We start from the raw sequence: 24,747 nt of genomic DNA on the forward strand, positions 1-24,747 counted from the left end.
GAAGAATTAGAGTTGAGCAAATCAGTTGATATAATCTGCCTCTTTGAACATCATGTGACCACTGTTATAGATATATTAAATGTTACAGGATTCAAGTTAGCTTCTTACTTCTGTAGAGAAAATATGGAGAAAGGAGAAGTTGCCACATTTGTCAGTAACCGTTTTGATTCCAAGAATATTGATATTAAGAAATTTTGCTCAGAGCATCATTTAGAAGCTTGTGCAACAGTAGTAGTATTTCATAATATGTCCTTTATAATAGCAGGTATATACAGATCACCTTCAGGAAATTTTAATCTCTTCATAAAAAATCTGGAAGCTCTGCTGTCCCATCTCATGCTAAAAACAAGGAAATAGTGGTTGCTGGTGATTTTAAGGTTAATTTATTGAAAAGTTCTCTCAGTGAACAATTATTGCACTCAATAACACTATCATTCAATTTAGTTCCTACTGTGAACTTTGCCACTAGGATACATAAATGCTCTGAGATTGCTATTGATAACATCTTTGTAGACAAATTTAGGGGGAAAAGTCATATCACAAAACCAATAGTGAATGGGCTATCTAATCATGCCATGCAGCATCTTGTGTTAAATGCTGCAACTTGTCAGGATAAAAAATCTATTAAATCTGAGTACAGGAGGGTAATAAATAAGTAAAAAATTGGGAAATTCAGAAATACTTCTGACTCAAATGGAAAATAGAAAGCATTCAGTAATAAAGTTACCTCCACTTTTGAAAACTGTTTCCCCTAAAGGTAACTCAAATCACACAGAAGTCAAAATATAATCTGTGGATTACACAAGGAATAAAGATAAATGTGTGACAAAAAGGAGAATGTATCTACTATACAGGAACAGCTCTGGTGTTAGAATAGTAATGCATTACAAAGAATACGGCAAAAGATTGAAGCAAGTAATCCAGAAATTGGAGCAGCTTTGGGTGTGATGTTTTTGGTTTGTGGGGCGCTCAACTGCGTGGTTATCAGCGCCCGTACAATTATCCAATCTTTGCTCAGTCCAATTTCGCCACTTTCCTGGATGATGATGAAATGATGAGGACAACACAAACACCCAGTCATCTCGAGGCAGGTGAAAATCCCTGACCCCGCCGAGAATCGAACCCGGGACCCCGTGCTCGGGAAGCGAGAACGCTACCGCGAGACCACGAGCGGCGGACTTGGAGCAGCTTTATTATGAGAAAAAGATAATTCCATCGGGCAATAAAATAAAAACTGCATGGGATATAGTGAAGACAGAGACATGTGGGGCCAAAAAGGAATAGGAACAGATAGCTCTAAAGATAAATGAGACTTTGGTAACAAGCGCATGTAGTGTTGCAAACCTCTTAAACAAATACTTCATTTCTGTTACTGACAGCATGGGGTTAACAGGTTCGGTGAACAGTGCAATAAAGTATCTGAGACCAGTCTTTAAAAATAGTTTCAGTAAAATGAAAATGTCACTCACGTCTCCCAAAGAAGTAGCACCCATCATATAATCCTTGAAATCTAAGTATTCCAGTGGGCCTGATAACATATCAATGAAGTTAATCAAAGAGTGCTCATGTGAGTTGAGTTCTAACTTAAGTTATTTGTGTAATCAATCTCTTATCAGTGGAAAATTTTCAGACTGGCTAAAATATACTGAAGTTAAGCCTCTTTACAAGAAGGGGGATAAAGAGATACCATAAAATTATCGACCACTTTCACTTTTGCTGGCTTTCTCAAAAAATAATGAAAAGGTTATGTTCAAGCGACTCCTTAAGCATCTGACTGCAAATAATATATTGTCCAAGTCACAGTTTGGATTTCTTAAGGTTTCTGATATACAGAAAGCTATTTTCACTTACAGTGAGAATGTACTTAATTCATTAGATAATAAATTAGAGGCTACTGGCATTCTGTGTGGGCTGTCATAAGCCTTTGATTGTGTGAACCACAACATCCTCTTAAGTAAATTAGAATATTGTGGTGTCACTAGCAATGCTGCGAAATGGTTTGAGTCTTATCTATCTAACAAAAAACAAAGGGTGTCCTTACGAAATACCCGTGCAGTAAACAGTCAATCTTCATCTAACTGGGAATTAATTACATGTGGTGTTCCTCAAGGTTCCATCTTGGGTCAATTGCTTTTTCTTGTGCACATTAATGACCCCCAATCCGTTATGTTGCCAGATGCTAATTTTGTTTGGTTTGTAGATGATACAAACATTGCAATAAGTAGCAAGTCAAGTACAGATTCAGAAATAGGTGCTCATCAAATTTTCACTGACATCAACAAGTGGTTTAAGCCTAATTCACTGTCATTAAACTTTGAGAAGACCCACTGTTTGCAGTTCAGAACCTGTACGAGATTTCCTTCCAGCGTGTGTATAACATATGAAGATATGCAGACCAAAGAGGTTGAAAGTGTTAAAGTTTTGGGATTACAACTTGATAACAAATTCAGTTGGGAAAGGTGTTCCACAGAATCGCTTAAGCATCATAACAAGTCCATATTTGCAGCGAGAATGATGTCAGGTGTATTAAAAAAAAAACTTTGTGTTCTGCCTTACAGCAGGTCTTAACATGGCGGAAGCCTCGTCAGAAAGGTAAGCCGCATGAGCATCGAGGGAAGTGATTCCAGTGATGGTTTCCCATTGTCTTCCACTGATGATGAAATGATAATGACGACAACACAACACCCAGTCCCTCAGCGGATCGACCCAGCCGAGAATTGAACCTGGGCCCCTGGGCATCACAGACCACTGCGCTGACCACTCAGCAGCTGGTGTAGATAGAGGGAAACATTCCACGTGGGAAAAATATATCTAAAAACAAAGATGATGTGACTTACCAAACGAAAGTGCTGGCAGGTCGATAGACACACAAACAAACGCAAACATACACACAAAATTCAAGCGGGAAAAATATATCTAAAAGAAAGATGATGAGACTTACCAAACAAAAGCGCTGGCAGGTCGATAGACACACAAACACAAACATACACACAAAATTCTAGCTTTCGCAACCAACGGCTGCTTCATCAGGAAAGAGGGAAGGAGAGGGAAAGACGAAAGGATGTGGGTTTTATATATATATATATATATATATATATATATATATATATATATTTAAAAAGAAAGATGATGAGACTTACCAAACAAAAGCGCTGGCAGGTCGATAGACACACAAACAAACACAAACATACACACAAAATTCTAGCTTTCGCAACCAACGGTTGCCTCGTCAGGAAAGAGGGAAGGAGAAGGAAAGACAAAAGGATATGGGTTTTAAGGGAGAGGGTAAGGAGTCATTCCAATCCCGGGAGCGGAAAGACTTACCTTGACTTCCTTGACGTTGACCTCCACCTGTCCAATGGCCAGCTTCACACGTCCGTCCACATCAAACCCACCAACAAGCAACAGTACCTCCATTATGACAGCTGCCACCCATTCCACATCAAACGGTCCCTTCCCTACAGCCTAGGTCTTCGTGGCAAACGAATCTGCTCCAGTCCAGAATCCTTGAACCATTACACCAACAACCTGAAAACAGCTTTTGCATCCCGTAACTACCCTCCCGACCTGGTACAGAAGCAAATAACCAGAGCCACTTCCTCATCTCCTCAAACCCGGAACCTTCCACAGAAGAACCCCAAAAGTGCCCCACTTGTGACAGGATACTTTCCGGGACTGGATCAGATTCTGAATGTCGCTCTCCAGCAGGGATACGACTTCCTCAAATCCTGCCCTGAAATGAGATCCATCCTTCATGAAATCCTCCCCACTCCACCAAGAGTGTCTTTCCGCCGTCCACCTAACCTTCATAACCTCTTAGTTCATCCCTATGAAATCCCCAAACCACCTTCCCTACCCTCTGGCTCCTACCCCTGTAACCGCCCCCGGTGTAAAACCTGTCCCATGCACCCTCCCACCACCACCTATTCCAGTCCTGTAACCCGGAAGGTGTACACGATCAAAGGCAGAGCCACGTGTGAAAGCACCCACGTGATTTACCAACTGACCTGCCTACACTGTGAAGCGTTCTATGTGGGAATGACCAGCAACAAACTGTCCATTCGCATGAGTGGACACAGGCAGACAGTGTTTGTTGGTAATGAGGATCACCCTGTGGCTAAACATGCCTTGGTGCACGGCCAGCACATCTTGGCACAGTGTTACACCGTCCGGGTTATCTGGATACTTCCCACTAACAGCAACCTGTCAGAACTCCGGAGATGGGAACTTGCCCTTCAGCATATCCTCTCTTCTCGCTATCCGCCAGGCCTCAATCTCCGCTAATTTCTAATTTCAATCTGCCGCCGCTCATACCTCACCTGTCTTTCAACATCATCTTTGCCTCTGTACTTCCGTCCCGACTGACATCTCTGCCCAAACTCTTTGCCTTTACAAATGTCTGCTTGTGCCTGTGTATGTGTGGATGGATATGTGTGTGTGTGTGCGCGAGTGTATACCTGTCCTTTTTTCCCCAAGGTAAGTCTTTCCGCTCCCGGGATTGGAATGACTCCTTACCCTCTCCCTTAAAACCCATATCTTTTTGTCTTTCCCTCTCCTTCCCTCTTTCCTGACGAGGCAACCGTTGGTTGCGAAAGCTAGAATTTTGTGTGTATGTTTGTGTATCTATCGACCTGCCAGCGCTTTTGTTTGGTAAGTCTCATCATCTTTCTTTTTACATATATTTTTCCCACGTGGAATGTTTCCCTCTATTATATCCATATATATATATATATATATATATATATATATATATATATATATATATATATATATATATATATGCTTGTGTCTGTATATGTGTGGATGGATATGTGTGTGTGTACGAGTGTGTACCCGTCCTTTTTTCCCCCTAAGGTAAGTCTTTCCTCCCGGGACTGGAATGACTCCTTACCCTCTCCCTTAAGACCCACATCCTTTCGTCTTTCCCTCTCCTTCCCTCTTTCCTGATGAGGCAACAGTTTGTTGCGAAAGCTTGAATTTTGTGTGTATGTTTGTGTTCGTTTGTGTGTCTGTCGACCTGCCAGCACTTTCACTTGGTAAGTCACATCATCATATATATAAACTTGCATACTTTGCTTATTTTCATTCTATTATGTCATAAGGGATCATATTCTGAGGGAACTCATCAAACTGAGCAAAAGTTTTTAGGGTGCAAAAGTGTGTCATGAGAATCGTCTGTGGTGTAAATTCAAGATAATCATGTAGAAACCTGTTCAAGGGACTTTGTATTCTAACCACAGCACATTTATTTCTTAATGAAATTTGTTGCAAGTATTTCCAACGAATAGCTCAATGCATAATATCAATACTAAGAATAAGAATGCTCTACATAAAGACCTAAAATCACTTACCTTGGTCCAAAAAGGGGCTCAATATTCAGGAACACACATTTTCAATAAATTGCCAGCAACCATTAAAAACTTGGTTTCAGATAAAGCACAGAGTTTGAAAGACTTTTTGATAGGCAGCTCCTTCTACTCTATAGATGAATATCGTAACAGAGACTGTTAAGCCAGCTTAAGGAAAAATGTCTGTTAGATTTCAGTTTTGACAGCACTTGGTCACAACAGTCAAGATTAGGTGTGATAAATTTGTTTATAGTGCATAACAATGTTTCATTCCGACAGTGTGTTAATTCTGTACATACTAGCTGTTCCAGTTTACCACACTGTATTCACCTATTTCAGCTATCTCCTGACAAATGATCAAAGTAGTAAGTATTACATTCAAATGTTTTATGTTATACTTTCTGACATGTTCCACACCCACGAGAATTATCTCATTTTTTGGGTCTATGGAACAAAAACTGAATCTAATTTAATCTAAAGGATGTTGTGTGCAATGTTGGCACTATTTCAAATAGGGCAGTTCAAAACATAAGTTAATGGCTTGCAGAAAATGAGCTCAAGCTAAATCACAGAAAGACCCAGTTTTACAGTTTCTAACACACAATTCAACAAAACCTGTCTCCCCCCCCCCCCCCCCCCCAGAGTGGGAATGTGATTAGTGTGACTGTACAGTTCAAATTTCTAGGTGTTCAGGCAGATGATAAACTGTTGTGGAAGGCCCGTGTCCAGGATCTTGTTCAAAGACTTAATGCTACCATTTTTACTATTAGAAAAGTATCTGAAGTAAGTGACAGTTTGACATGAAAAGTAATCTTTGCTATTTTCATTCTTCTATGGAGTATGGTATTATATTCTGGGTAACTCTTCCCATTCTCAAAGGGTATTTTTGGCTCAGAAACAGGTGGTTCGAACAATAAGTGGTGTAGGTTTGCGAACCTCTTGGTGCTGTATTCTACTGCATCCATTTTCAGTAAGTGACTACAAGAATTCAAAAATCTTAACAGTAATCCAAGCACTTTTAAATCCGAACTGAAGAGTTTTCTCATGGGTCACTCCTATTCTGTCAAGGAGTTCCTTGAAAAATTAAGGTGATTCCTGTGGTATATTGTTGATTGAGTTTACATAAACTTATAGCTTGATGTCTTTTTAGGATTCACAAACATTCTATTTTATCTGTTATTACTTTTCTGTTATAATTTCATGTACTGACTTATTCGACGGCCATGGAGATTTGATCCTCAATTTGGTCTTACGGCCATGTAAAATAAATAAAATAAAATCACCTTGCAAATACAGATGATGAGAGAAAGGAGGTGGTAGCTTGAAGATTATCCTTACCTGGCTTAGGTATGGGTATGACAATGGCTTCATGCAAGTATCTGGGAAATGAGCCATCTGCCAAAATGCGACTGTACGTATGAAGGAGAAAAATACTAGCCTGCAAGAGGAAGGTGCTGCAACATCTGAATGTTATCACTGTCCAGCCCTGGGGCAGAAGATCGAGATGAAGTTAGAGCATGGTCCAACTGCTTCATGGTAAAGACAGACAGCATTGTAGCAGTTATGACTCAGAGGAGAAGGATATTACCCGAGCCTCCTTCGCTCGTTTCTAAAGGAGGAAGGTGGGGTGATAGTAGGTGCAGCTCGAGATCTCCGCAAAACAGTGGCCCAAGGTATTTGAGATAGCAACAGTGTCCACAATGACATCATCTACTATGGTCAGTCCAGAAATCAGAGAATGGAGCTTGGTCCCAGAGAGCTGATGAAAGTTGCCCCACATGACAGAAGAGGGAGTGGAACTGTTAATAAAACTAGTAAATGAAACCCAGCTGGTTCTTTTGCTCTCCTGAAGAATGTGACGACACTGCGCAAAACACTGTTTATAACAAATACAATTTGCCATTGTAGGACATTCGTTAAAAACGCGGATAGCACATCCCCATATACAATCCGCATCATGGCATGCCTCAGTCCACTTGGGAACCACAACAAGCTGTGGTACATACGAAGTGCGAGGTATGGAATGTTCGGCAGCGGTAAGGATAAAATTCATATGATGCTCTACCTGGCCAACTGGGGAAATACTGTTCGTCGAAGGTTCCAGGAGGAACAAAGTTAGCAGTCAGCCTTAAAAAGCTGCCAATTGGCTTTACATGCAAATGGGGTAGGAATTAGCAAATGGATAGCGCATGGGAAATGGTCACTCAAGTATGTGTCAGAGAGAATGGACCACTTGAGACGATGGGCAAGCTGGGCAGTGCAGGCCTAGAGGTCCAAATGGGAATAGATGTGCGTGGAGTTGGAAAGGAAAGTGGGTGCTCTAGTGTTAAGACAGATGAGGTTGAGTTGACTGAGAAGGTTGGCCAAGAGGGAACCTCTCAGACAGGTTCTCAAAGAGCCCCAAAGGGGATGATGGGCATTAAAATTGCCGAGCAGCAAAAAGAGGTGAGGGAGCTAACCAATAAACTGGAGTAAGTCTGCCCTGGTGGTAGCGAACGATGGAGGGGTGTAGACCCTACAAAGAGAAAAGGTGAAACAAGGAAGAAAAAATGTGGACTGCAACAGCTTCCAGGTGGTTGTTCAATGAGATATTTTGGCTATCGACATCATCCCATAAGAGCAGCACGATTCCCCCATGAGACGGAATGCCGTCCTCAGGGAGAACGTCAAAGTGGACTGGGAGGAAACACAAGAGGTCAAAGCGGTTGTGAGGAGGCAATTTTGTTTCCTGGGGGCAGAAAATAAGCAGATGCTCCGAGTCCAAGAGCAGCTGTAACTCATCCTTGTTGGATATAATTTCCACAAGTGTTCCATTGGAGAAAAGTCATAATGGGGAATGGGGAGGAGGGAACAAATGAAAGATAGCCACCTCAGCTGTTGCCAAGTGCCAGCCTTTGAAGGATCCTGTTCCATGAAACCTAGAGGTGTCAGCAATCTCCCTAGGTCGGCTTGCAGATTCCAGGAAAGAAAAATGGTAAGCGGTGCACATTGGTGAAATAGAAGTCAACTGGATGAGGGTGTCACATGGCGACACCACTGAATTGAGGAAAGAGAAGACTGCATCTGTTCGATTTCTTAGAGCCTTTATGGTTGGTAGATGAAAGTCAAGAGTTTGTTGGCTGGAGGGATGTAAACAGTCTTCGTGAGGGTATTCCTTTTGTCCTTTCCGGCCTGCCAGTTGTGTAGTAGGTCACATGTTGTGCAGCTGGAGGAGGGAGAGACAGGATGCTACTGTGATACTGGGCAATTTCACAACTGCAGTACTAAATTGCAGGTCGCAAGTCTGCGTGGCCATGTCCTTCATGGAGTGAGGAGTAGCAAGAACAGTACTATAACTGCCGGATGGTAGAATGCAGGGCTATCAACTAGCCAACAAATTGTGAGCCACATGGTAGGGAACTTTTTCCTTCACTTGGATCTTCTAGATGGCCCATTCACTGAGGTACACCAGGCACTCACGGGATAAGGTGGAATGGCCACCATTACAATTGATAATGTTGGGAAAAGAAGGCGAGCAATTGCCCTCACGAGCATCTCTACCACAAGTAATACATTTGGCCATGTTTTGACAGGCCATATGCATGTGGTTATAACTTTGACAATAGTAGCAATGCACTTGGTTTGGAATGTACGGTCAGACAGTGATTACTTCATTGCCTGCCTTAATCTTCGATGGAAGCACTACTAAATCAAATGTGAGAAAAAGAGTGCATGTAGGCACTTGCATCAACCTTCTTCATTAGCTGATGGGCTGCAGTGACGCACTGATCAGAGAGAGAAGTTTGGATTTCTCCCTTGGCCAGACCATCTAGCAGCCAAGTGTAAAGAACACCATGGAAAGAATTCGGCATTTGATGGGCCTCGACATGAACAGGACACGCATCGTGAAGTGAAGCTGTAAGCAGTTGTTGAGATTGAAAATCGCAATCAGTCTCTACACGCAAAGTCCCATTATGTAAGTGAGAACAGGATTTCACAGGGCCTACAACTGCATCAGCACCTTTCTGAATAATAAACAGATTAACCATACCAAAGGGTTGACCTCCTTTTGTACTAGATACCATGAAGAACCGAGGTGCAGCTGGGAGAATCTTTGAATCTTTAGCCTCATTCTGTTTACATTTAGTAGATGTAGACTGAGATGTTGATTGGCTAACTGCAAAAAAATCCTCCATGATTGCCAGTGTCTCTGATGGCACACACTCTCAAACTGAGGGCCCCACTCAGAATGGGGCTCAACCACCTTAGGTGATTGTTCACACCTTCCTAACTCTTGACACGAGGGACCAACTGGGAACTGGGAAGATAAAAGTGCAGGCAATCACCCCTCCCTGGGCCTGCTTTGTGCCAGGGGTTACGTGTGAACCGTACCATCGACTGAGGGCTGGGGATTATACATTACCAAGTACCTTATTATGTGTCAAATGCCTGGGCAGGCATTCAGGAGCGCACAGGGATGATGAAGAAGAAACAAAGAGAAACCTCGAATGCCAAGTGCATGAAGGGGAGGAGATTGAGAATGAAGAAATAAAGAATAAACAGATGAGGGACTGTCTCGATGCCAGGCTATTGAAACTTCAGAATACATTTCCAGAAACATCCAAGACATGTTCCCCAAGGGAGGGGAAAAAGAAGAGCAGTAGGACAGACATGCAGCACGGAAAGCAAGAGAAGCTGCAAAGACTGGGGATCCACGGTAGCCCAGCACAAACTCACCAAAGAGTGGTGGGGCTCGTGCAGAGGGGAGGGGAGGGGGGGGGGGGAGCAGCAGGAGTGGAAGGGAATGTAACTGGTGCAGTCACCGGAGAATGGTTTGGAGAGTTTGTAGGAAACAGTTCAGACAACCATGCACAACACTGCACCATATGCGGATAAGCAAAATTCACAGGCTGTTGAGGCAGTGAAGATAGAGACGGCAAGCTGATATGGCAATGTGGATGCATGCTTGAAATTGTGTGATACACAGTCCAGATAGACCGAATGAGCCTGGGAAAACAAGTGTGGTTCAGGATGTAATGATGTGAGAACATGTGGTTCACACCCTGGCGGCATCGGCCAGGTGAAGTAAGGTGCTGGAGCACCAGTACGAAGTGAATGTACATGTGCACACAAATGTGGGAAAAGCAATGTAGGCAGATTTCGCTGCTGGAGTTGGGAGCATAGAGTTCAAGTCACAATGCAGTATGTGACCCATTGTTTACAGGTCTTGACGCGAAACCAGAAATGCACAACATGTATTTTGCAGACAAGAGAAACAATGAGGAGGAGGAGATTAGTGTTTAATGTTCCATCAACAGCAAGGTCATTAGAGGCAGACGACAAGCTCAGATTATGGAAGAATGGGTGAGTGCGAGTCCAGCATGCTAACCACTGTGCCACAAATCGGGTTCATCATTTCAGAACGAGGCACTATACCTGGTGAATACAATGACATGCAATCACTTTATGTAATGAAATGTATTTATTACGATACACTGATACAAAACTATAATTCACTAACAATAATAATGTCGAGAGAAAACAGACTGAGTCAGTGATAATATCACTGAGCTTTGCAACTGTATAGGCATACTATCAATTGATGGTCTGCTATCGATAGTCAACACAAATTATAGCAATTCTGTTTATTTTAGGTTCGGTGTGAGAAACTATAATAAAAACATATAGTGAGCCATAAAGATGTATTTATTATATAACTGACCCTATAGAAATGTTGAAACTAATTGTGTCCCACTGATGACAGTTTTATGGTATGGTACTCAACCCTCGGCTATTTAATACATTTTGTAATTTTTAGGTTAGGTCAGTTGGTGTAACTAGTGTCTTAATGGTTTACAATAATACTGATTACTATTTAATTCACAAAATGGGGCAGAGCACTTGAGAAATGTTGCTGAAAGATGCCAGCAAATATTACATCCATAAAGAAAACAAAAGAAATGGATAGAAGAAGATGGGAAAACAAAGTTACAGGCATCCTTCTGTGAAAAACACTAATAACTGGTCATCATCAGAACACAGCTGAAAGAAAAAGGATATACATGGTTAAAATAAAATCTGCACTTGAAGCTTTCCAGATACAATCGTATAAATGTCTTCAGTACCTTGGAAAAACTGATTCTCAGATAAAGAAGGTGTTTCTTTCCAGCACCTCAGAAAACTCAGCAGTCAAAAAAATCTTGCAAGGGGAGCTTGACTAAAAAGTAGACAAGAAAACTTCATCTTGTAAACTACAGGTGATAAACTGCTCAAAATACTAAACTTGTAGGAAAGTTGTTGTAGAATGTAAATACTTTAGGACTAAAGGAGACTACTCAAGTAAAAGCATTCAGTTGTTGACAGGCACACACAAAATAAACAAAAATTGCTAGCTTTTGGATTTATCCTATGACAAGCTGAAACACCCCCCCCCCCCCCCCACAACCGCCCAACCAAAACACACACACACACACACACACACACACACACACACACACACACACACACACACCTGCGCCCCTACACGGTGCGAGATAGACTGACGGTGCCAATGCTATGTTATCTGGCAGAAGGTGGACTAGTTGTGGTAGGGGTAGTGTTGGGGGAGGGGGATGTGTAGTGGGAGAGGGAGGCAGGGAGAGGAACTGGTGGGTGGGAGGCTAGGGGCTAGGAGGGAGGTAGCTACTTGCTGGTTAACAATGTGAGAGGGAGGGGTGGCAGATATAAGGGATGGCACGACTGCAGCAATACACCATGAAGGTGATGCGGGGCACAATCTGGAATGGGGTGACAGGATGGAGGAAGGGGGAACTGTTGGGTGGAGGATGTAGGGACAATGGGTTACATGAAATTTGACGTCAGTACGATTAAGGGAGTAGAGGATATGCTATAAGGTTAAGTCCCATCTGTGTAGTTCAGAGAAGCAGGTGGTGGAGAAAAGGATCCTGATAGCTCAGATTGTGCCTTTGAAATTGGACATTTTTGCTCAACTGCATGTTGTGCCACTGGGTTGTCAACTTTGTTCTTGACAAAACGTTTCTGCTTTTTGGTAAGTGGCCTTCCTTAATCCTAAAGTATTCACAATATATTAAACTTTTTCACAAGTGACAAAAATCAGCAGGTGGTTATCTGGTATGATGGATGTCAAAGCTATTGCAGATCTAGCAACTAGGAAAAGACTTATCTGGCAGAAACATCGTATGAACAAGGCAGTAAAGGAAGCTTTTCTTTAGAAAGAATATCCAGATAATGAAATCAAGTTTTTCAACTTACACCCAGTGTACATTCTCTCTTCCATATAGATTCTGAGAGATGAACAATCATATCTTGAAGACATACAAACACCCATTTTGAACAAAAGATACAGATATGGAATCAGCAATGGAAAAGATTATGCCAAGAATATTTATTTTGTTCAAGTTTCAAATTGCAAATTGCAAATCAGCCAAATACAGTTACACTGCAATTGCACAGAGGATTATTGAAGAAAAACTAAGAAATAAAGATTACCTTTGTCTATAAGATCGGTACGGGCCTCAGAGAAGGTGCTCAAAGTTGATAAGAAGGAGATACCCTACACACACTTTGAACAAGTTCTTCCTATTCTCCCAATACAAACATCAAACATGTTAATAACACCTTAAATTATGATTTTTCAGGTAATTTGCACTTTTTGAAAGTGAGTGAATAGTCATCTGCATAGCTTTCTTGGTGGTGGATTTTCTTAAAAACTACAATAATTGGATATTCAGGACTTAAGTACTGAAATTTATATTATTGATAGCAAAACTTGCATACACATTTATTTCTATGTTTTTAAATGTATTTTTATTATTATATAAAGTGATGACTAAGTATGTTACTTACTGAATCATCTATAATTTAAAACAGAGTCTACTTCACATGACTTCCACGTACGGCAATTTTGTTCCACCCGTGATGGTGTTTTATTGCAATTTTATAAATAAGTACTGATAATGTAACATTTGCTGACATTTCATCACACAGATAATTGTTCAAATAGTGTGAATTCAGTGTTATGTCAATTAGCTGCCCCATTTGTGACAAAGTATTAAAGAAGTTAAACAGCTCAGTTGGCAAACTTCGATGCTCAGACTTAAAGAGAAGGTTAAAAAAAAAAAAAACAATTCCTATGATCACCAGTCAATCTATAACACGACCGCCAAACAATGGGAAAATCCAGGATGGAATGAACACTACTCTGAAAAGGAAAGTTGCTACTCACCATATAGCAGAGATGCCAAGTCACAGATAGGCACAACAAAAAGACTTTCGGCTAGGAAGGCCTTTGTCAAAAGTAGACAACAGACACATATGCGCACACGCAGGCACGCACGCAAACACACACACACACACACACACACACACACACGACTTCTCCTCCTCCTCCTCTCTCTCTCTCTCTCTCTCTCTCTCTCTCTCTCTCTCTCTCTCTGTGTGTGTGTGTGTGTGTGTGTGTGTGTGTGTGTGTGTGTGTTGTATTTTTGATGATGAAGGCCTTGCTGGTCGAAAGTTTATTTGTGACAGTTTTTGAAGAAGGCCTTGCTGGCCGAAAGTTTATTTGTAATGGTCTTCTGGTAGTGCCTATCTGCAACTCAGTATCTCCGCTATATGGAGAGTAGCAACTTTCTTTTTCATGATGGTATTCCACAGCCTTGAATTCATCCCAACATGGATCAGTGGAATTCGAAATAAAGAACTGAAAACTAAAACAAATAAATAAAATTTATTTATATTTATAGTTCTTGTTATGTTAGCTTTTGACTGCTGAAAAACCTAATGTAACTGTCCCCCTGTGATGATGGAAAAACCCCCACACAACAAACAACCAGTATGTTTCAGAGTGCAAGAAAACTTTTGTTGACAATCGTAAAACATATACTTGTGGTCACATTTCCTCAACGTAGTGGGTACAAACACATTTTTGTTTAATTATTTGTTTTATTATTTATTTCTTTTATTTATTGATTTATTTTTATTTTATTTATTTTATTATTTAAAATTGAGCACTAGTTTTTTTATAGTTATGCATGATCAGCAGTATTTTTCTTGGTTAAGAAAAATAAACTGCAGGATATCACAAATGATTGGCACAATCATTTCACAGTCACATCAATACTGCCTGAAAATCATGCGTATTTGAACTACAATTTTATACATCATAGTACTAAATCTAGACTAGGCTATCTGTTGTTTTGACACTAGATGTTAAGGACACATTATCTAACATAGGTTCGGTAACAAAAAGAAGGCACGGTACCAGACTAAGTTTTCATTTTTAAAGTATATTAAGACTTAGATGATAGTATTAACAAAAATATTACGTCAGACGTCTGATTTGCGTATCAAAGCACATTTGTGTTTTTGGAATTAGTATAAATATTTTCTCTGTTGTTGATATACTTTAGCACGTTTCAAATCTCATGTGAAACTGACACCATTAGATGGCTATTGTCCTATTCAATGACATTACCGTAGACTACAAGATTAAATATATTTCTCTACACTAATTTCTAGCTCACAAGACCAAGTGTAGAAGTCTGGAGGCGGCCTTCTTTGGCAGCGGATGTCAAACTGGTAGTGGTGAATTATACGGTGAAGAAGAAAAATCATGAGTAAGCTTACTCTCTCCAGAACTTGATTAAAAAAACATCAGCAAGATGCATTTCGTTTATTTGGTCACCTATTGTCATCCGGACACAATTAAAAACAGGATACTGCTATGACAGTCAGAGTGTTTTAAAAATAAGCAGAAAAATAATTTAAACAAATCCAACACAACATTTTTTTTCTGGAAACATACTTACTTCGTGTAATCCTCGCGCTTCCGAATACAATATTTTCTCATGACTTTAACTTCGTGTATGTTATTATCTGCTTCCCATGATATAAAGTCAACTTTCTTCAGGAGTTTCTGTTCGTGAAATTTTAATTTTCGAACCATTTTCCACTGCGAAACTTACACGGTACACAAAATCAAAACAAATACACGTGCAAACTCAAATTTCCAAAGTGTACCAAGCGAAAGACTACTACAAACTTTCACTACATATTTCTCATCTGTCACCGTCAGCTTACAGTGCGATAATCGCAGTATTTAGCACTTCAAGAAGACTTTATTATTAAATAATTTCACACTCTGAACGATTTACGCACAAATAGTAATAAAAGAATTGCATAAAAGAAATTTATACGCTGGTAGTGCCATGGCGGTAGTACCAAGGGAAGTACAAACACATTGCAGTTGTTATCTTTGATTGGCGTCACAAAGATGTCATCTGCTGTTGTGTTGTGTGGTACTGACAATGTTTTATGTCAAAAGTAAATAGTCATTTCCGTATCGTAAACTATGTGATTACTGAAGCAGTTTATCAGAGGGAAATCATGTCCTCCCCTGCAAGAGGAAAAGGAACTTTCACACGCGTGGAAAGAACTATAAACGTATAACGTTTAGTAATGGCTGGATTTTTTATGAAAATCACTGCATAAAGAAATGGCAAAGAAAAGTGTCGAAGTCCAGGTTTTTGATAGTGATTTTGCACTTCTACTTCGTGAGTCCGTCACTTATGAGATCAAAATGGAATCCCGCCCCAAAAGTAAATTTCGCACATTTGTATTTGTATGTGTCTTATTGGCGGTGACAGGTATTGTTTATTTTGGGTACTTCTGTCCAGATCAAGTTTGCGCACTCTCGTCACGAGAAACCGCTTGGTCTGAGTGGACGTTTCGCACGCCTATTCAAGATAATTTAGGAAAACCTTTGCAAACTCATTCAGAACCACTGAGTTCGAAATTATCAAATCCAGGCCTAAGTTACGATGATGTTCTTAATGAAAATTTCCAGTTTGATATGAAAGCTCATGACGTTATGGTCTTTCTGCACATTCAAAAGACAGGAGGTACGTCATTTGGAAGGCACTTGGTGAGAGACTTGGATTTGGAGAGGCCATGCACATGTCAAAGGAAAAGGAAACGCTGTTATTGTTTTCGCCCAAACCGCAAGGAGATTTGGTTATTTAGTAGGTACTCCACGGGATGGAAATGTGGGCTTCACGCAGACTGGACAGAATTAACTAGTTGTGTGGATTCAGAACTTGACAAAAATGAAGGTGATAAAGTCAAAAGACGGTATGTTGGTTCAAAATTACCGTTTCTTCGTTAATTTATTATAGAATTAAGTGTTGTCTGACAATTATAATTTTTTCAGGTATTTTTACATCACGTTGTTGAGAGAACCAATTAGTAGATATCTTTCTGAATTTCGTCATGTACAGCGGGGAGCCACATGGCGAAACTCAAGGCACTGGTGTGGTGGTCATGTAGCTACTCGAGAAGAGCTGCCTTTGTGCTACAACGGCGATAGCTGGAAAGGGGTAACATTGGATCAGTTTGCAGCATGTCCTTACAACCTTGCAGCAAATAGGTAGGATTCATGACATTACCTAACAACAATTGGAATTTTGTGACTAGTAGTAACATTATTTCTGTTTTTATATTACTTTTATTATAATCCTATGTAACTTCATACTAGCCAGTAACTGAACAACTGCCTTTATAGATCTGTGTGTGTGTGTGTGTGTGTGTGTGTGTGTGTGTGTGTGTGTGTGTGTGTGTGCATTTTAGGTAACTGCATAAAAAAGGAATTTATAAGGTTGACACACCAGTCTTTGACAGTATGGCGAGAGATTTATGCGTATGGTTCTCAATCCCCTGCATAATAATGTGTTGTGATTTAGAGCTCCCTTATTTCACTGAATACTGGAGGTGACTCAAAAGATTTTTGTGTGTACCAGTTACAGGCAGTTAATTAAACATAGAGCTAAAGGACTCTAAATCACTCTGTGGTACTTAAAAAGTGGGTTAAAGTGTAGTATGGGCTGGGATGTGATTACAAACTGATCTGTAATGCTGCCCGAAGTCTATGTTAGAGTGAAAGGTGAAAATTTGGTTTTGAGTTGGCAAAGGAAACAAATCATACAGCCAAATAAAGTTTACGGTAACAAAATGACTGGAAGTGCAGCCTAATGTTTACATCCACAGAATATTGAAATGCAAAGGGAATCCAAAGTTTTACTCAAAAGTATATAACTCAGTATATTAAACAATAATACTATTTCATTAATGTAATATAAAGTGATTTCATAAAGAACCATCACCAAAAAAGTAAAATATAAAAAATAATAGAAATTAGACATAAGTGTAATAAAACTGTAATGGATTTTTTTTTACAACTGAGACTTTATTTCAAGCGTTTCCAAATATATCCACAGGCTTTGGAAAGAATTATTTGAGCCTTGTTCCTGTGCATAAAAGGACAGGTGCCAATGACGGACTCTTGTTTCACTACACTAACACACAGAGACATTCATTGGCTGCGAAATGTGTGTGGATTTATCACACAATGTTGTAAGCACTATACCATTTTCAGATCAGAGCTTGAACATGTGTCAAGTCATATGAAATAATGGAAAATCCAGGATGTAATAATGACAGTATTATAAAATGGTAGACTGCTAGTCACCATATATAGGAGACACTGAGTGCAGAGAGGCACAACGAAAAGGCTGCTACACATTTGAGCTTTCGACCAAAAGTCCTATTGCTAAAGCAGAAAACACAAGCACAACCCTCACACACGATCTCTGTCTCTAGCTGCTGAGACTAGACTGCACACAGCATCTGTGCCTGATGGGAGAAGCAATCTGTAGGTGATAAAAAGATGGCTGCCCAGGGAGGAGGGTGCTAGTGGGGTAGGGGTGAGGGAAGGTATACTGGCTGCTCAGGAGCATGCAGTGATGTTGTGGGGACAGGATAGGACAGCTAGATGCAGTCAGAGGTGGTGCGGGGGGGGAGAGGGGGAGTAGAGGAGGGGGGAAAAAACTAGTTATTGCCATGGTGGAATAGAAGGCTGTATAGTTCTGGAGTGGGAGCAAGGAAGGGGATTGGCAGGTGAAGAACGTGACTAGCGAAGGTTGAGGCTAGGCTAGGGGTGTTATGGGAACATAAGATGTACTCGGGGAGTGTTCCCACATGTGCAATCCAGGTAAGCTGGTTTTGGTAGGAAGGACCCAGATGGTGCAGGCTGTGAAGCAGTCATTGAAGTAAAGAACCTTGTGTTGGACAGCTTGTTCAGCAACTGGGTGGTCCAACTGTCTCTTAGTGAGAGTTTGTTGGTGTCTATTCATGCGGTCAGGCAGCTTGTTGGTTGTCATGGCCATGTATAAAACAACACTCTGGATGCTTCTCAGTTTGTAGATCACAACTGCTTTCACCCATAGCCCTGTCTTTGATAGCATAGAAGATGGCACAGGTCTTGTACCTAGATCTATTGGAAGGGTATAAGTCATGAGGCAAGGGGTTGAGAGCAGGGGTTGAAGAGGAATGGACAGGGATATCACATAGGCTTGGTAGGCAGCAGAACACTGCCGTGGGAGGGGTGGGATGGATATTGAATAGGATATTCCTCATTTCAGAATATGTCAAGAGGTAGTTGAAACATTGATGAAGAATTTGATTCAGTTGCTCCAGTCCTGGGTGGTAATGAGTCACGAAGGCCGTGCCCTTTTGTGGCTGGACAATGGGTATGTCATAGGTGACTGGAGGGATAAGGCATGGGAGATCTTTTTCTGTACATGTTGTAAGGATAATTTCGATATGTGAAGGCTTCAGAGAAATTCTTGGAATATTTAGAGATGGGCTGCATGTCACTACAGATACAATGGGCATGAGTGGCTGGGCAGTGTGGAAGGGATTTCTTGGTATGGAATGGGTGGCAGCTGCTGAAGTGGAGGTATTGCTGGTGGGTAGTAGATTTAATATGGACAGAGGTACTAATGTGTCCATCTTTGAGCTAGAGGTCAACATTAGGGAAGATGGCTTATTGGATTGAGGAGGACCAGTTGAAGCAAATGGGGGAGAAAGTGTTGAGATTCTGGAGGAATGTGGATAGGTGCTAGCTTGTTGACCCATGTTCTGTGAAATTTAGTAGGATAATGTTCACAGTCAGTTATGCAAGAACCATGCCAGTTGCTGATTGTTGTCAAGCGTTTTCAAGTCTTCCCAATGCCACTTTGCCCAATTGTGATCTATGTGGACTATCTGGAGGAAATGTACAGACTAACTATTGTTAACTTTTGTTCTTGGCATATATGAGTAAATATGATGGAAAATCTTAGTGGAACATAGATAATGTAAGGAGTAAAGGTGACTCACTGAATAGTAGAGGTACTGTGCTGTAGAAGGACCATAAAAAAGACTGAAAACTTTAGTAGCTTTCAGATGAATCCTTTTTCAGAACTATGAATTAACACAATATAAACACACATCATATTGGATACATTTTCCCAGCTGACTACATTGTGCCTGTACTACAGCTGAATTCACACGAGAGATTGTATCTGTTGCAGTGAGTGAAGAGAGAAAGGCACTGGGGAGCGAGAGCAAAGGCTGGGGAAGGGTGCAGGACAGCTGAGAAAGAGAGGCAGGAAGTACACATCCTATTCCAATTTTGTCACAGGCTTAGCCTGTCCTATTGGAGGCAGGGCTACTTGAGGAAGCAGTATGTCATACGCCAAATATGCTATCATTTCTAATTAGTACATTGTATGGGCTTGACTACAAACCAGCTGTCCTCCCAGATGAATGACCACTACCAAACAGTTGTCAAGGTCAGAGTTGAGCATCTACTGGCAAAACAGTCAGCTGAGCACAACATTCTGAATTTCACAACCTTTGTCGTTTGGATCCAACACCAGCATTCCTGAATTACATAGATGGGAGTTACCTTTGCAACATGACTTTTGATCATGTAATCCTCCTAATCTCCATCTTCCCTAGCCCTATCCATACACACACCCATCCCCAGCACTGCTCCAGGAACTGACATCACTCATCCTCCAGCCAGATGCTCTTCTCAGCAGTTTCCCTCATCCTGTGTTCTATCTTGCAATCCACTCCTCCACATTATCATGAACTTCACACAACTGCCCCTGCCTGCAGCCAGATAGAGCCTATGGGTGCCACATCCTTATCCCTTGCGCCTGCTGCATTTCCCTCTCACTCATTTATCCAGTTGATGAAGCTGCCTTGTGATTGTCCAATAGTGAGGGTTTGTGTGAAATTGTCCAGAATTTGAAGTCTTCTATCAACCCTTAGGAACATAACTTTGAGGATATTTTTTAGTTGCTCACACAGTATTTTGATCATCAAATCCATGTGGTGGTGGCACAGTTACAGTTTCACCAGTACCACAAGCACCCCAGCATGGGTTGCTGAGATACTAAGACTCTCACACAAGTGTCAGTTTGAGTGCTGCCACTATGCTACCTTGTATGTGGACTCGTTCATTAGGGACACGATTGTCCATTTAACACGCAACCGTGATGGCAAAATGAGAGCATTGGCCTTGTTCAGCTTTAGCCGAAGTTGGTAAGATTACAGATTCACATGAATTTATGGCAGTGGCAAGGTACATACTTTCTGACAACTCGTTAAGTTAGATGTGAGATGAACAGCCCATGGTGTCCCACGCGATGAGGCAGGTGCGCTTACCTTCCAGTGAGCTGCTGGGGGTTGACACTGCGGATGATTGGAGTGCAGTGACATAACAGTGCTGCCAGTCTCCGCCCACGTTGGGCTCAGCAGGTACGCATAAATCACACCATCAAACAATGGAAAATCTAGGATGGAATGCAACAATATTAGAGTAGGAAAATTGCTACTCACCGTATAGCAGAGATGCTGAGTCACGACAGGCACAACAAAAAGATTCACACAATTATAACTTTTGGCCATTAAGGCCTTTGTCAGCAATAGACACACATACATACACACACCTGCACACACACACTCACGCAAACGCAACTTGTACACACGTCTGCAGTCTCAGACAACTGAAACCACACTGTGAGTAGCAGCACCAGTGTGCATGATGGGAGTGGCGACTGGGTGGGGGTAAGCAGAAGGCTGGGGCGGGGAGGGGAAGGAATAGTAGTAAAGAGAAATAAAAAGAAATTAAAAGTCTGGGTGTGACGGTGAAATAATGGCTGTGTAGTGCTGGAATGGGAACAGAGAGGGGGCTGGATGGATGAAGACAGTGACTAACAAAGGTTGAGGCCAGGAGGGTTTTGGGAACATAGGATGTATTGCAGGAAAAGTTCCCACCTGCGCAGTTCAGAAAAGCTGATGTTGGTAGGAAGGATCCATATGTCATAGGCTGTGAAGCAGTCATTGGGATAAGGGATATCATGTTTGGCAGCTTGTTCAGCAACAGCGTGGTCCACTTGTTTTTTGGCCACAGTTTGTCGGTGGCCATTCATGCAGACAGACAGCTTGTTTGTTGTGCCTACATAGAATGCAGCACAGTGTTTGCAACTTAGCTTGTAAATCACATGACTGGTTTCACAGGTAGCCCTGCCTTTGATGGGATAGGTGATGTTAGTGGCTGGAATGGAGTAGGTGGTGGTAGGAGGATGTATGGGACAGGTCTTGCATGTACGTCTATTACAGGGGTATGAGCCATGGGGTAAGGGATTGGTAACAGGGGTTGTGTAAGGAAGGACAAGTATATTGTGTAGGTTTGGTGGACGGCGGAATACAACTGTAGGAGGGGTGGGAAGAATAGTGGGCAGGACATTTCTTATTTTAGGGCACAACGAGAGGTAATAGAAATCCTGGCGGAGAATGTAATTCAGTTGCTACAGTCCCGGATGGTACTGAGTTATGAGGGGAATGCTCCTCCGTGGCCGGACTGTGGGACTTTGGGAGGTGGTGGGAGACTGGAAAGATGAGGCATGGGAGATTTGTTTTTGTACAAGGTTGGGAGGATAACTGCAGTATATTTTGAGAGGGACTACTCATCACTGCAGATGTGACGACCACAGGTGGCTAGGCTGTACGGAAGGGACTTCTTGGTGTGGAATGGGTGGCAGCTGTTGAAGTGGAGGTATTGCTGGTGGTTAGCAGGTTTGATATGGACAGAGGCACTGATGTAGCCATCTTTGATGTGGAGGTCAACATCTAGGAAGGTGGTTTGTTGGGTTGAGTAGGACCAGATGAAGCAGATGGGGGAGAAGTTGTTGAGGTTCTGGAGGAATGTGAATAGGGTGTCCTCACCTTCAATCCAGATAGCAAAGATGTCATCAGTGAATCTTAACCAGGTGAGGGGTTTAGGATTCGGGGTTTTTAGGAAGGATTCCTCTAGATGGCCCATGAATAGGTTGGCATAGGATGGTGCAATGCGGGTGCCCATAGCCGTACCCCGGACTTGTTTGTAGGTAATACCTTCAAAGGAGAAGTAATTGTGGGTGATGATATAGTTGGTCATGGCGACTAGGAAACAAGTTGTTGGTTTGAAATCCATAGGGCATCTGGAAAGGTAGTGTTCGATAGCAGTAAGGCCATGGGCATTAGGAATGTTAGTGTACAGTGACCTGGCATCAGTAGTGACGAGCAGGGCACTGTGTGGTAAACGGACAGGAACTGTGAAGAGTCGGTGGAGGAAATGGTTGGTATCTTTTATATAGGAGGATATGTTCTGGGTAATAGGTTGAAGGTGTTAGTCTACGAGAGCAGAGATTCTCTCAGTGGGGACACAGTAACCGGCCACAATGGAGCGTTGGGTTTATGGACTTAAGGAAGCATGTAGAAGGTGGGAGTGGTAGGGGTAAGTAGAGAGATGGACTCTGGAGAGAGGTTCTGGGATGAGCCTAAGGATTTGAGTAGTGACTGGAGATCCTACTGGATTACTGGAATGGGGCCACTGTGGCAAGGTTTGTAGGTGGAAGTATCTGACAGCTGACAGAGTCCTTCCTCCCGCCACATAATCCTTGTGGTTCAAAACAATGGTGGTGGAGCCTTTGTCTGCAGGTAGGATTATAAGGTCGGGATCAGTTGTTAGATGGTGGACTGCGGTTCTTGCTGTGGATGTAAGGTTAGTTTGCATGTTGAAGGATTTAGGGAACAATGGTGAGGCAAGGTTCGAGGTTAAGAAATTCTGTAAAGTTAATAGAGTGTGGTTTGGAGGCAGTGGGGGTGGATGACGGTTGGATAGAGGAGTGAACTGAGTTAGAAAAGGTTCAATATTGGTCTTTGCTTGAGTCTGATTGGTTGGGTTGGTGGCAAAAAAGTGTTTCCACTGTAGGGACCGGGAGAAGGAGAGAAGGTTATTAACTAGTCCTGCATGACTGAGTTTGGGAGTGGGGCAAAAGGTGAGGCCTTTGGAAAGGACTGAAATTTCTGTGGAACTAAGGCTTCTGGAGGAAAGGTTTATGACTGTGTTGTGGGTCTGTTTAGGTTCTGGGTTCTGTGTGGTGGTGGGAGGGAGTTTTGGAGGGTGGGGTAAGTGTAGTAGGTCTGCGAGACAAGGTTTGTCAGCTATGGGGGGTGTGGGGGAGGTTTGGAGGTTGTTGTAGAAGTGGAGATTGTTGTAGAAGTGGTGGACAGTGGTACTCCGAGGCGGGAATATGAAATGAATAGGATGGAGAGCTTTCCGATGTGGCGTTGTGCATGTTGCTCAAGTTCCTGCAGGGCAAGAGTTCCAGTGTGTGTTATGGGTTCACGAGTCAAGCAACAACACAGGAACAGTATGTGGGCCTGGGATCTGGCTAGGTATAAGGAAACTTTTCTGTATTGATGCAGATGGAAAGAGCAAGGATCCATTGTGGTGCAAAAGGAGCAAAAATTTATGAAAAAAAGTAGAATTCCATCCAAAAAATTACACAAAAATACATCCAAATATGTGTGAAAAATATGAAAAGGATGCACAAGGGGAAAAAACGAGATGAAATCTGAGCAAGAAGACAATAGCGGAAGGCACAAACTCACTAAAATTGGCGAGAAGTCACAAGGATCAAAGTAGAGAATAACTAATAATTAATAAATACATGTATATTACTGTGGGTAGCAGTTTCGAGGGCGGATAAGCGTGAAGAAGGGGAACAGCAAATGTCACTGGATGAGGTGGATTTAGTGAGTGTAAACAGGGATAGAACAGAGAAAGTGTGGGGGGTGGGGAGGGGTTCGTAGGTAGAGATACAAGATCGTGTGCCACCAGAAAGGTGTGGGAGATAACACGAAAAGATACAGGAACTGACACAGGGAGAGTGATCAGTTTGAAAGTACAGGATTAATTATATTGGCGGGACTAATGTGGGACATAGGATGCTGCACCAACAATCAGCGTGGTCTTGTGGCCGTCCGTTGCGCGCAGCCAAGACGGTTGATACAGTGTGGCTTGTAAGTAGAACATGCAGTTCGGTTCGTAAGGCAACAAGAGAAACACAGGAAACAAAAGAAAGAAGGATGGACATTGAGTATAGTGATGCAAAAGAAAGTAGTAACAAAGGAAAACAGCACTGAACCTACACAATATACTCGTCCATCCTTACACAACCCCTGCTCC

The 24,747-nt window shown here is 41.9% G+C and overlaps 2 protein-coding genes across 2 annotated transcripts in view; one reads left to right on the plus strand and one right to left on the minus strand.

Moving 5' to 3' along the window:
- LOC126161933 (U3 small nucleolar ribonucleoprotein protein IMP3) overlaps window positions 1-15,489 on the minus strand; it is an 85,448-nt gene extending 69,959 nt beyond the window's left edge. The window contains exon 1 of the mRNA XM_049918107.1: window positions 15,155-15,489. Within this exon, the coding sequence (XP_049774064.1) occupies window positions 15,155-15,291 (137 nt within the window). The 5' untranslated portion in view covers window positions 15,292-15,489. The remainder of the gene's footprint in view (window positions 1-15,154) is intronic.
- Window positions 15,490-15,610: 121 nt separating this feature from the next.
- LOC126161931 (heparan-sulfate 6-O-sulfotransferase 2) overlaps window positions 15,611-24,747 on the plus strand; it is a 51,365-nt gene continuing 42,228 nt past the window's right edge. Inside the window, exons 1-2 of the mRNA XM_049918105.1 lie at window positions 15,611-16,475; window positions 16,555-16,770. Of these exons, the coding sequence (XP_049774062.1) occupies window positions 15,841-16,475; window positions 16,555-16,770 (851 nt within the window). The 5' untranslated portion in view covers window positions 15,611-15,840. The remainder of the gene's footprint in view (window positions 16,476-16,554; window positions 16,771-24,747) is intronic.

Source organism: Schistocerca cancellata, chromosome 2 (assembly GCF_023864275.1).
Source record: "Schistocerca cancellata isolate TAMUIC-IGC-003103 chromosome 2, iqSchCanc2.1, whole genome shotgun sequence".
Classification (NCBI taxonomy): Eukaryota; Metazoa; Arthropoda; class Insecta; order Orthoptera; family Acrididae; genus Schistocerca; species Schistocerca cancellata.